This window comes from Erpetoichthys calabaricus, chromosome 3, assembly GCF_900747795.2.
Source record: "Erpetoichthys calabaricus chromosome 3, fErpCal1.3, whole genome shotgun sequence".
In the NCBI taxonomy this organism is placed as follows: domain Eukaryota; kingdom Metazoa; phylum Chordata; class Cladistia; order Polypteriformes; family Polypteridae; genus Erpetoichthys; species Erpetoichthys calabaricus.
The window spans coordinates 4,408,346-4,422,031 of record NC_041396.2 but is presented as its reverse complement, the minus strand read 5'-3'; the positions used below and the strand labels follow the sequence as shown (position 1 = coordinate 4,422,031).

Genomic DNA, 13,686 nt, shown 5'->3' with positions numbered 1-13,686 from the left:
CACGAACAGCAGAGACATGAAGTGGCTGGCGTGTAGCGATCCCCCAGGGGGCAGGAGGGGGAATAACTCATTCACTACAGCTTTATTACTGGCAAATATCAAGTAATAAAAAATGAATGAAATGAGAATAACAATCTCTTTAAATTGTATATCCGGTTAACCAAATCCAGGGGTGAGTTTTTAAAATGGAACAAACATGTTCTGGACAACTTTGGAATGTGTACTTTAAATGATATGCTAGAGTCAAAAATAACTCCGAGATTGTGGGTTGATTCAGTAAAATTAATGGTGATTCCAGCTGTGTTAAATGATGACAAAATATTAGATAGATAGATAGATAGATAGATAGATAGATAGATAGATAGATAGATAGATAGATAGATAGATAGATAGATAGATAGATGAGAGATACTGATACAAAAACAATATTAAATTAAAGAGTAATAAAAATGCAGGTAAAAAACAGACAATAACTTTGCATATTGTTAACGTCTACCCCCAACCCACCCAAAAAACCACAGAGTGGAATTGAAGAGGCGCATTGTTTGGGGGAGGAACGATCTCCTCAGTCTGTCAGTGGAGCAGGACGGTGACAGCAGTCTGTCGCTGAAGATGCTCTTCTGTCTGGAGATGACACTGTTTAGTGGATGCAGTGGATTCTCCATAATTGATAGGAGCCTGCTGAGCGCCCGTCACTCTGCCATGGATGTCAAACTGTCCAGCACAATAGAGCCTGCCTTCCTCACCAGTTTGTCCAGGCGTGAGGCGTCCTTCTTCTTAATGCTGCCTCCCCAGCACACCACTGCGTAGAAGAGGGCACTCGCCACAACCATCTGATAGAACATCTGCAGCATCTTATTGCAGATGTTGAAGGATGCCAGCCTTCTAATGAAGTATAGTCGGCTCTGTCTTCTCTTGCACAGAGAATCAGTATTGGCAGTCCAGTCCAATTTATCATCCAGCTGCACTCCCAGGTATTTATAGGTCTGCACCCTCTGCACAGAGTCACCTCTGATGATCACGGGGTCCAGGAGGGGCCTGGGCCTCCTAAAATCCACCACCAGTTCCTTGGTTTTGCTGGTGTTCATTTGTAGGTGGTTTGAGTCGCACCATTTAACAAAGTCCTTGATGAGGTTTCTATACTCCTCCTCCTGCCCACTCCTGATGCAGCCCACAATAGCAGTGTCGTCAGCGAACTTTTGCACGTGGCAGGACTATAGATAGATAGATAGATAGATAGATAGATAGATAGATAGATAGATAGATAGATAGATAGATAGATAGATAGATAGATAGATAGATAGATACTTTATTAATCCCAAGGAGAAATTCACAACTAAGTATAAATATTGTTGCGATCAGCGTCATTCCCTCCAATAATTAACATCTCTGTTTTGTCTGTTTTTAAAGACAAGTAGTTCTCATCTATCCACTCCTTTAATTCACTAACACAACTAATTAAAGACAACGTTGGAGATATTTCATTTGGTCTAAAAGAAACGTATAACTGGGTTTCATCTGCGTACGAGTGAGAATGAACATGATGTTTTCTAATGAGAGATCCCAGTGGAGGAATGTAAAGTGAAAATAGTAAAGGTCCGAGTACTGAGCCCTGCGGGACGCCATATCTCACTTCTGTGTATAATGATGGAGTACTGTCAGCACATTTCTGTACATACTGGAATCAATTTGATAAATAAGAACCAAATAAACCAGGCAAAGACAGCGCCTGTGAGCCCAACATCATTTTCTAGCCTGTGCAGTAAAATAGAATGGTCAATGGTGTCAAAGTCTGTGCTTAAGTCTAACAACATAATTATAGTGGGGTTTCCTTCAACAGAGGATATCAGAATGTCATTTACAAACTGTGTTAGTGCCGTTTCTGTACTATGACCAGTGCAGAAGCCAGACTGGAATTTCTCAAATAATTTGTGATGCTTAAGGTGTGACTGAAACTGATTGGTGTCTACTTTTTTCAAGTATTTTAGAAAGAAAGGGTAAATTTCATATGGGACTATAATTATTAAGAATGTGAGGGTCTAGGTCTGACTTTTTAAATAATGTTTTGACATTTTTAGTGCATCAGGTACTGTGCTATTCTTCCATTTTTTTTTTTTCCTGGAACGTTTTTTGGGGGGGGGGGGGGGTTCTTATCTTCTTAGAGAGTCAAGGCTGGGGGGCTGTCAAAAGATAGGGTCAGTTAAAGCCTGTTGCGGCACTCCTTGTGTGATTTCGAGTTATATAAAAATAAACTGTATTGTACAAATACGTATGTGTTGTGTCTCAGTTAAGTAACTCGATGCAGGGCAGCACTCACAATAGAAATAAATGAGAGTCTGGAGATAAATTCGATTGACAACTGTTTTATTTCAAACATGAGCCTCAATATAAAATTAAAGTCTGATGCAATCAAAGTAACATTGGATAGATGTATTACCTTTTATGGATATACTCTCTACCAAGGCGTGGTATACAACAATTTAAATGCCAAAATAAAAGTCCTTTTTAAAAACACACAAAACAACCCAGAAGTCCTATCCTACACTCAGAATGAATGCAAATATTCATGCACTCTTGAATGACTCGAATAGTCATTATTACCCACCTTTACCAGAGCAAGCTTGGTACTGTAAAACAAGCATAATCCAGACACGAGTGGTTCGAACAAAGTATTTACCTGCAAGTGAGCCTGCACATAAAAGAACTTTGGAAGTAAAGAGAGGTTGTGAGATGGCCCTTTGATTATCTAAGCAATCCGGATATACTTTCTTTAAAATAGGTCTAACTGCAGCAGTTTTCAAAACAGAAGGTATAAAGGATAAAGTACAGATAGACATTGTCTTATAAATGATGTACACATGGGGTACATAAAAGATGGTTTACAATTATTAGTTACTTTACTAATGTAAGTTGAATTAACAGGATGTTAAAGTGGAGAAATGTAACTTTCTTATTAGCAGATAAGGAACTTTGAGAAAATGATTTATAAGCCTCAGGTTTGATAATATTAACAATGTTTGCCTTATTTTGTTCCAAATTAAGAACCGCATTGCTGTCATTAAAGAAGTTCAAAAATTTTGAACACAGTGCAGAACTGGAGAAGGCTGCAGAATTACAGCTTCATACTGTAAGCTTGAGTCATTCCTCTCTGCTCCGCCCTATCGGTTCTGTGACCCAAGAGGAGATACAAAAACTTTTCTGGAAACAGAATATCAGGAAAGCAGCTGGCCCTGATGGAGTCTCACATGGTACTCTTAGTCATTGTGCAGATCAGTTAGCTCCTGTCTTTGATGACATATTTAATTCTTCCCTGCAACTGGGCAAAGATTGGGAATGCTTTAAAGTAGCCACTGTCATTCAATTTCTCAAGAAGGATAAAATCTCTGAACTTAATGACTATAGGACAATTGCTTTAATCTCAGTGGTTATGAAAATATTGAAACGTCTTATGCTTTCCTACCTAAAGTCTATCACTGACTCTCTCATGATCCACTTCAGTTCACATGTAGGGCAAATTGCTCAGTGGAGGATGCAGTCAATTTATGCTTCCACTATATTCTTCAGCGCCTGCACTTGCCTAACACTTACGTAAGGGTCTTGTTTGTGGGTTTCTGCTCAGCCTTCAATACCATTGCTCCGGATTTGCTTCACAGTAAACTAATCCAGTTAGGTGTACCCTATGGTGTCTGCCAGTGGATTATGAGTTTCTTGGTAGGTAGGAAGCAGTATGTGAGACTGGACCCTTGTATGTTGAATCCAATGTCAATTAGCATAGGTTCCAACCAAAACTGTGTTCTTTCACCCCTCCTGTTTTCACTTTATACAAATGATTGTAGATCTATGGTCAAACCTGTAAGAATCCTACAATTTGTAGATTTCTAATAATGACTTGTCTTCCTATCAATGAGGGGTGGGCCATCTTGTAAAATGGTGATCTTATAACAACTTAGAGCTCAATGCTATTAAGACAGTGGACATGAGAACTGACTTCCACCGACAAGTCACTAACTATCCACCTTTGCAAATGAATGGCCAGACTGTGTCTGTGGTTCAGTTGTTTAAATTCCTGGAGACTACTTTCACTAATACTTTAAACTTGGACAAGTACATCACCTCCATCATTAAGAAAGCCAGGAAGAGATTGTTCTTCCTTTGCCAGGTTAAGGAGCTTGGCATATGAGTATATTGTTAATTTTTTACTCAGCCATCAGTGAGAGTTTTGTGTCCTCCTCCATCACCATGTGGATTCCTTCTGTCTTCTCTCTTTCAAAGGCCAGGTTTATACTTCACGTGACGCATGCTGCAGGGCCCTTTTACTGCGAAAAAGAGAGCAGGAAAGATTGCAGCTGACTCCACTCACCCCAGCAGCCATCTGTTCAGTAAGTTGCCATCACAGAGGAGGTGCAGGTCTATCATGACCTGAACTGGACATCCTTCATAAAGATTAGGGTGGCTCCCAATGTCCAGGTTAAATTACCCACCATGGCCTGGTCATTCTGGCCCCCTAATCATCCCCTGTCTCTAACTGGCTAACTATCTCTCTCCTCTTGACCACCTACAGTAAGTGTAAAATGGCCGCCATTGAATCATCCGGATGGATGCTGCACATTAGTTGGGGCTGAAGTGCCTTCCCACTCACTGCGTTTTGAGTAGCAAGAAAAGCACTATATAATATAAATAATAATAATTATTATTATTATTGTTATTATTATTATTTATATAGTGTGGTTCACTCAAGCTGTCACGTTTGTTGCTCACATATCTTGTCACGTTATCTTGGGTATCGTGTCTCCAAAGTGGATCATAAATTAGTTGGAAAAGACCAAGAAAAACTGACAGGTCATTCATCCATCCATCCATCCATCCTCTTCCGCTTATCCGAGGTCGGGTCGCGGGGGCAGCAGCTTGAGCAGAGAAGCCCAGACGTCACTCTCCCCTGCCACTTCTTCTAGCTCTTCCGGGAGAATCCCGAGGCGTTCCCAGGCCTGCCGGGTGACATAGTCCCTCCAGCGTGTCCTGGGTCTTCCCCAGGGCCTCCTCCCGGTTGGACATGCCCGGAACACCTCACCAGGGAGGCGTCCAGGAGGCATCCTGATCAGATGCCCGAGCCATCTCATCTGACTCCTCTCGATACGGAGGAGCAGTGGCTCTACTCTGAGTCCTTCCCGGAAGACTGAGCTTCTCACCCTATCTTTAAGGGACAGCCCAGACACCCTGCGGAGGAAACTCATTTCAGCCGCTTGTATTCGTGATCTCGTTCTTTCGGTCACTACCCATAGCTCATGACCATAGGTGAGGGTAGGAACATAGATCGACTGGTAAATTGAGAGCTTTGCCTTACAGCTCAGCTCCTTTTTCACCACGACAGACCGATGCAGAGCCCGCATCACTGCGGACGCCGCACCGATCCGCCTGTCGATCTCACGCTCCATTCTTCCCTCACTCGTGAACAAGACCCCGAGATACTTGAACTCCTCCACTTGAGGCAGGATCTCGCTCCCAACCCTGAGAGGGCACTCCACCCTTTTCCGGCTAAGGACCATGGTCTCGGATTTGTAGGTGCTGATTCTCATCCCAGCCGCTTCACACTCAGCTGCGAACCGATCCAGAGAGAGCTGAAGATCACAGCCTGATGAAGCAAACAGGACAACATCATCTGCAAAAAGCAGTGACCCAATCCTGAGTCCACCAAACCGGACCCCCTCAACACCCTGGCTGCGCCTAGAAATTCTGTCCATAAAAGTTATGAACAGAATCGGTGACAAAGGGCAGCCCTGGCAGAGTCCAACTCTCACTGGAAACGGGTTCGACTTACTGCCGGCAATGCGGACGAAGCTTTGACACCGGTTGTACAGGGACCGAACAGCCCTTATCAGGGGGTCTGGTACCCCATACTCCCGGAGCACCCCCCACAGGATTCCCCGAGGGACACGGTCGAATGCCTTTTCCAAGTCCACAAAACACATGTAGACTGGTTGGGCGAACTCCCATGCACACTCCAGGACCCTGCTAAGGGTGTAGAGCTGGTCCACTGTTCCGCGACAAGGACGAAAACCACACTGTTCCTCCTGAATCCGAGGTTTGACTATCCGACGGACCCTCCTCTCTAGAACCCCCAAATAAACTTTTCCAGGGAGGCTGAGGAGTGTGATCCCTCTGTAGTTGGAACACACCCTCCGGTCCCCCTTCTTAAAGAGGGGGACCACCACCCCGGTCTGCCAATCCAGAGGCACTGTCCCTGATGTCCATGCGATGTTGTAGAGACGTGTCAACCATGACAGCCCTACAACATCCAGAGCCTTGAGGAACTCCGGGAGTATCTCATCCACCCCCGGGGCCCTGCCACCAAGGAGTTTTTTGACCACCTCGGTGACCTCAGTCCCAGAGATGGGGGAGCCCACCTCCGAGTCCCCAGGCTCTGCTTCCTCATTGGAAGGCATGTTATTGGGATTGAGGAGGTCTTCGAAATACTCCCCCCACCGACCCACAATGGGGGTGGACCAGAATCTCCTCGAAGCCGTCTAAAAGTCGTTCTCCATGGCCTCCCCAAACTCCTCCCACGCCCGAGTTTTTGCCTCAGCAACCACCGAAGCTGCATTCCGCTTGGCCTGCCAGTACCTATTAGCTGCCTCCAGAGTCCCACAGGAGAAAAGGGAACCGGTAGGACTCCTTCTTCAGCTTGACAGCATCCCTCACCGCCGGTGTCCACCAACGGGTTTGGGGATTGCCGCCACGACAGGCACCGACCACCTTAGGCCACAGCTCTGGTCAGCCGCCTCAACAATAGAGGCACGGAACATGGCCCATTCGGACTCAATGTCCCCCACCTCCCTCAGGACGTGGTCGAAGTTCTGCCGGAGGTGGGAGTTGAAGCTACTTCTGACAGGGGGATCTGCCAGACGTTCCCAGCAGACCCTCACAACACGTTTGGGCCTACCAGGCCTGACCGGCATCCTCCCCCACCATCGAAGCCAACTCACCACCAGGTGGTCATCCATTGACAGCGCAAGTCTGACGACACGACCACAAAGTCGATCATCGAACTGAGGCCTAGGGTGTCATGGTGCCAAGTGCACATATGAACACCCCTATGCTTGAACATGGTGTTTGTTATGGACAATCCGTGACGAGCACAGAAGTCCAATAACAAAACACCACTCGGGTTCAGATCGGGGGGGGCCATTCCTCCCAATCACGCCCTTCCAGGTCTCACTGTCATTGCCCACGTGAGCATTGAAGTCTCCCAGCAGTACGAGGGAGTCCCCAGAAGGTATGCCCTCTAGCACCCCCTCCAGGGACTCCAAAAAGGGTGGGTACTCCAAACTGCTGTTCGGTGCATACGCACAAACAATAGTTAGGACCCGTCCCCCCACCCGAAGGTGTAGGGAGGCTACCCTCTCGTCTACCGGGGTAAACCCCAATGTACAGGCTTCAAGTCGGGGGGCAACAAGTATGCCCACACCCGCTCGGCGCCTCTCACCGGGGGGCAACTCCAGAGTGGTACAGAGTCCAGCCCCTCTCAAGGAGATTGGTTCCAGAGTCCAAGCTGTGCGTCGAGGTGAGCCCGACTATATCTAGCCGGAACCTTTCAACCTCACGCACAAGCTCAGGCTCCTTCCCCTTCAGAGAGGTGACATTCCACGTCCCAAGAGCCAGCTTCTGTAGCCGAGGATTGGACCGCCAAGGTCCCCGCCTTCGGCCACCACCCAACTCAAACTGCACCCGACCTCCTTGGCCCCTCCCATAGGTGGTGAGCCCATGAGAAGGGGGACCCACGTTGTCTCTTCGGGCTGTGCCCGGCGAAGCCCCATGGGTGCAAGCCCGGCCACCAGGCGCTCGCCATCGAGCCCCACCTCCAGGCCTGGCTCCAGAGGGGGATCCCGGTTACCCGCGTCCGGGCGAGGGAAAACGCCGTCCAAATTTTTTATTCGTCATAGGAGGTCTGTTGAACCGCAGTTTGTCTCATCCCTCACCTAGGACCAGTTTGCCTTGGGTGACCCTACCAGGGGCATAAAGCCCCGGACAACAGAGCTCCTAGGATCATTGGGACACGCAAACCCCTCCACCACGGTAAGGTGTCGGTTCGAGGAGGAGAGGTCATTCCTTTGAATGTGAATCTAGAAGCGATAAAGTCTAGGTTAATTGTTTTATTAAACACTATTTACAGTTCATGTCAAAGATAGGTAAAAGAATAAATTAAAAAATTTGATATTTGATATCGTGCGGTGGGTTGGCACCCTGCCCAGGATTGGTTCCTGCCTTGTGCCCTGTGTTGGCTCCAGCAGACCCCAGTGACCCTGTGTTCGGATTCAGCGGGTTGGAAAATGGATGGATGGATATTTGATATCTCTTGCCTTATATCTACTGTCAGTGTTTGTCCTATGTGTTTGTTCAGTATCTTCATGTGTCTCAACCAGCGTGTCATTTCTCGATTGCGTTCCACTAAAGTCTGCTCTTCAGACTGTCATTTTGAGGTGCATTGCTCACCTCGTGTCTACTGTATACTTCCCATCTTTAGTACTAGGGTGTTGTACCGTGTTAGTCATTATGAATGTAATGAGAAGTCAAGTAGAATGACACCTTTTATTGTCTAGCTTAAAAATATTATAATATGCAAGCTTTTGAGGCAACTCAGGCCCCTTCTTCTGGCAAGATTACATTACCTGAGTTGCTTCGAAAGCTTGCATATTGTAATCTTTTTAAGTTAGCCAATAAAAAGTGTCATTTTACTCGACATTTTCACTATTTTCCATCTTTGAAAGCAGCTTGGGTTACACTGCATTAGGAATTAGCATCCAGATGTCTCTTGGTTCATTATTCGCTTTTTTTTTGTTGAAATGCTCTGCTGTAACTCCTTTTTTTGTAAAAAAAAAAAAAAGAAGAAGAAAAAAAAACTCTATCCTTGCAGCTTCCAGTCTCAATTGTGTCTGACCGTGTAACCAAGATAAAACTGACCAATCAGACCAAACACCATTCTGACCAATCAGATTGCATTACATTTGAATACACAATGGGAGGACTGAAAATTAAAAGTCTAACTTATGAGAAGAATTACCAAGTGCCAGACAGTGTTCAGAAGCCATTAAGAAGGCTCACAGAATGTCAGGTTATATAGCGCCTTGATGTGTGGAGTACAAGTCCCAGAAGGTTCTGCTCAAGCTTTATAACACACTGGTGAGGCCTCATCTGGAGTCCTATGTGCAGTTTGGTTCTCCAGGCTACAAAAAGGACATAGTAGCACTAGAAAATGTCCAGAGAAGAGTGAGTAGGCTGATTCTGGTACTACAGGAAATTAATTATGAAGAAAGATTAAAAGAACTGAGCCTTTTCAGTTTAAGAAAAAGACACAATTGAAGTGTTTAAAATTATGAAGGGAATTAGTCCTGCGGATTGAGAGTGTGACTTTAAAATGAGTTCAACAAAGACATAAGGACTCAATTGGAAACAGGTGAAGGGTAAATTTCACACAAACATTAGGATTTTTTTCTTCACACAGAGAACCACAGACAGCGACAAAGTAATGTGGTAGACAGGAGAACTTTAGGGACCTTCAAAACTTGACTTGATGTTTTTTAGACGAATTAAGTGGACACGACTGGCGAGCTTTGTTGGGCTGAATGGCCTGCTCTCATCTAGATTTTTCTATTGTTCTAATATAATAGATAATTTGAGTTTGTTTTGATAACTAAAGTTATTATCTGCAGTGGGCTGGCGCCCTGCCCGGGGTTTGTTTCCTGCCTTGTGCCCTGTGTTGGCTGGGATTGGCTCCAGCAGACCCCCGTGACCCTATGTTCGGATTCAGTGGGTTGGAAAATGGATGGATGGATGGATGGATGGTAGTCATCTGACAGAATAACAGGTTTGCAAAGGAAGACTTTTTGGGGTGCCAACCTGGCAGTCCCCGTTTACTTTAAGTTCAAAAGAAAACAAATGCACAATGGCATAAAAAGGAAGCAAAATAATCGCCATGCATAGTAAAGTGGCTCCGGATAATCAGGCTCTCTAGTCTGCCTTGGTAAATTCATGGAGCTCCTTATTTCTGGTCGTTTTGTGAAGAAGTGCTGCCTCCTTCCAGGTGGCTTTATGCCCAGGGACTGGAATGGGCAGAGTCATTTGCCCTCACTGGGAGGTTTCTTGGTATAACGGAGGAAGAAAAAGTCAAGACAATTAGCACCAGCGCCCCCTCTTGGAACTTGGAAAGTGATCCTCTGATGTGGACACTATACAGTGTGTTAAACAGGGAAAGATCCTACGTTTAATTGTATTTTTGAAACTGAAGTATTCTTGATATCAGATACTAAAATATTTGCCAAATGATTTCATAGTAGGACATGCAGGAATGCAAAGTAAGAAATATAGCATTCATTTTTATTTCTTGGTTGGAGATAAGTGAACATGTTGTGCTAGGATGTGCAGTTAGTTTTGATCTACTCAGACACTGCCAATTGACCACAATAACGATTGAAGTGGTGCTTTTTATTTTTATTTATTTTATTTTTATTACTTTATTATTTACATCTGTGTGATAATGGCTGTCAGTTTTTACTTTGCTTTCCCATTATTTTTTTTCATAAACCCAGTATTTTACCAAACTTCCCATAAAAATCTCAAGTGAGTTCAATAATGCACTTGAAGTCTTCACACAACTGATTTTTCTTTTCCCTTTTTTAGTAAGCATGTTCGCTTCTCAAAAGGACTTTCTGCTGGAGAACGTTTGGCAGTAGAGGAGCGGAAAATTAAGTGTGCTGAAGCATTGGGAAAGTTGCCAGCAATGCATATAACAGAGGACCAGGTAAGAATGTGTCACAACTGTACAGTCAATGTACAGGAACATTTAGACAATACCATTCAGTTGTCAGGTGGTTTGGAGAGCCTTTACCCAAACAGTGCATCACCTCCCCAGTCAAGCCCTTTCCTTCAGATCTTCTTTTACTTTACCCATCCACCTCTGCTTTGGTCTCCCTCGCTTTCTGTTCCTCTTGACTTGCATATCCCATCACTTTTTTGTCCACATTTCCATTGTCTGTCCTCATCACATGTCTCCTGTACTTCCTTAGATGATTCTCCCACTTTTGTTGTACCTCTGATTGTCTCGCTTCTTATTCTCTCCTCTTTTGTAACTCCACACATCCATCTCAACATTTTCAATTCTGCCACATTCAACTTATTCTCCGGCAGTACCTTTACTGCCCATGTCTCAATCTATATATCATTACTGACCTTAAAAATCTTACATTTAATCTTCTTTAATTCTTCGATCATACAATACTCCTGACAATGTCTTCCAATTGTTCAGTCACACTGCACTCCATGGATTATCTCTGCATCTATTTCTAAATCTTGGTCTACCACTGATCCTAGATATTTACATGTATCCACTCTTTAACAGCGCTCCTTGCAAGCTAACTTCTGAATCCCGATCATCATTAAAACTCAGATATTCTGTGTTCTTCCTCTTTATCTCCATCTTTTATCTGTTGGACGTCAGCTTTACCCCTCTATAGTCTCCACAGTCCTGGCTATCTCCTGTCTCTTTATAAATGGGTTCAATCTTACTGTTCCTCCACTCCTCTGGTATTCTCTCCTGTTCATAGATCATCTGCATCCACAGCACATCTACTCTGCCTTCTGATAAACTCTTCCACACCTCTGCTGGCCTTTTTTCTTTTTCACTTTTCATTCTTTTTAGTGGCTCCTTTACTTCCTTCATCCTTATTTTTGGCCTTAGCCCTTTATGTGGGAATCCACTCCCAAGTTTTTCAAAGTACCTCTTCCATCTCTTCTTGATCCTATCATGCTCATTTAAGACCAAGGACAAATTGCAAAAAATTTAAATACAGTAGACACTCTATTTAATGGACTTTGAATTTAACAGACAAAAAACTTCTGTCCTGAAGGAAACATTTCTCACCAGAAATAGAGCAGGTGAAAAAGATTGGTCAACATTCCAACTGTTTTTAGTGACTTTAAGAAATATATATTCAAAACCACAGGCCTAAGAAGAAATTTTACAGGAAAGGCCGATATTGTAATGAGGTAAGCTGTTGCTCTAATGCTTAGTGCAGGCACACTAGAGTGTGATGGTTATGGATCTTTTTTTGCCAATACTCCTTTGCATAACGTTTCCTTTTCTTGATGTAATGCGTGTTCTGTTCAAAATCCTGTCCATCAGTAAAATGTTTGCCCATCTGCCTGCGATTTCATTGAATCTGCGTTTTAAGGTGGTAAGTGTATTATGTGTAACTGTTGTCTTACGACAGGGCACCGATATCTTCATTATACCCCCGCTACTGTCCTATGGAATGACATGCCTGATGACAGTAATATACTACTTATTGTACATTATAATAATACTATCCATCCATCCATTATCCAACCCGCTATATCCTAACTACAGGGTCACGGGGATCTGCTGGAGCCAATCCCAGCCAACACAGGGTGCAAGGCAGGAAACAAACCCCAGGCAGGGCGCCAACCCACCACATATAATAATACTATTTGTACTTAAACATTATAACATTTAAATATATCCTGTACATTGTAATTTTGTTATTAATAAATATTTTTAAAACACATTTAGTTTAAGTCCTCACAGGTGGCGCAGTGGTAGTGCTGCTGCTTTGCAGTAAGGAGACTGCGGAAGATTGTGGGTTCGCTTCCTGGTTCCTCCCTGTGTGGATAGCGGTTTGAGTACTGAGAAAAGCGCTATATAAATGTAATGAATTATTATTATTATTATTAACACTAGCATCCCTGAAACCTTCAATAAAAGTTGTAATGCTGGGCCGCCTTAAATTCCTTCGCACCTTTTCATCAGCGTCTTTGCTTTGCAAATGTGTCAGGCAGCACAAGCAGCAAGCAGACTGCTACCCCATCCCTCATCAAGGCAACTGAAGTCAAGTCAGACACAAAATTCTCCCAGCTCAAGTCTGTTTATCTGGGTGTGAGGTGTCTGGAATTGTATAGGGTAAATAATATATTGTTATATGGAATACATACACTTCATGGGTGTTCTGTCTACAACGATCTGTGTAAGTGTAAGATGATAGGAAATGTGAGGCAAGAAATGTTGAACGCATAACTAAAGCAGAAGCTTTTTTCAAGTTATAGTAATAATGACAAATGCTGATATGAAGTGTATAATGTGTGAAGACTGAAGTCCAAATATCAGATAAACACTTTCACAAAAGATATAACAAAACAACTGCAGTGGCACGGTGGCGCAGTGGTAGCGCTGCTGCCTCGCAGTTAGGAGACTCGGGTTCGCTTCCCGGGTCCTCCCTGCGTGGAGTTTGCATGTTCTCCCTGTGTCTGCGTGGGTTTCCTCTGGGCGCTCCGGTTTCCTCCCACAGTCCAAAGACATGCAGGTTAGGTGGAGTGGCGATTCTAAATTGGCCCTAGTGTGTGCTTGGTGTTTGTGTGTGTCCTGCGGTGGGTTGGCACCCTGCCCGGGATTGGTTCCTGCCTTGTGCCCTGTGTTAGCTGGGATTGGCTCCAGCAGACCCCCGTGACCCTGTGTTTGGATTCAGCGGGTTGGAAAATGGATGGATGGATGGAAAACAACTGCACCTTTATTCAAGAATATAACCAAAGAAAAAGAAAATATTTAATTTACATGTTGCTCTCAATGTGTAAAAACCGAAACCCAAACTGACCTTGAGAATTGAGCTCTGAGAATTTTCAATT

General features: G+C 44.2%; 1 protein-coding gene across 1 annotated transcript in view; it reads left to right on the top strand.

Moving 5' to 3' along the window:
• LOC127526995 (cytosolic phospholipase A2 gamma-like) overlaps positions 1 to 13,686 on the top strand; it is a 64,139-nt gene that overhangs the window by 20,385 nt on the left and 30,068 nt on the right. Inside the window, exon 2 of the mRNA XM_051924289.1 lies at positions 10,672 to 10,792. Within this exon, the coding sequence (XP_051780249.1) occupies positions 10,672 to 10,792 (121 nt within the window). The remainder of the gene's footprint in view (positions 1 to 10,671; positions 10,793 to 13,686) is intronic.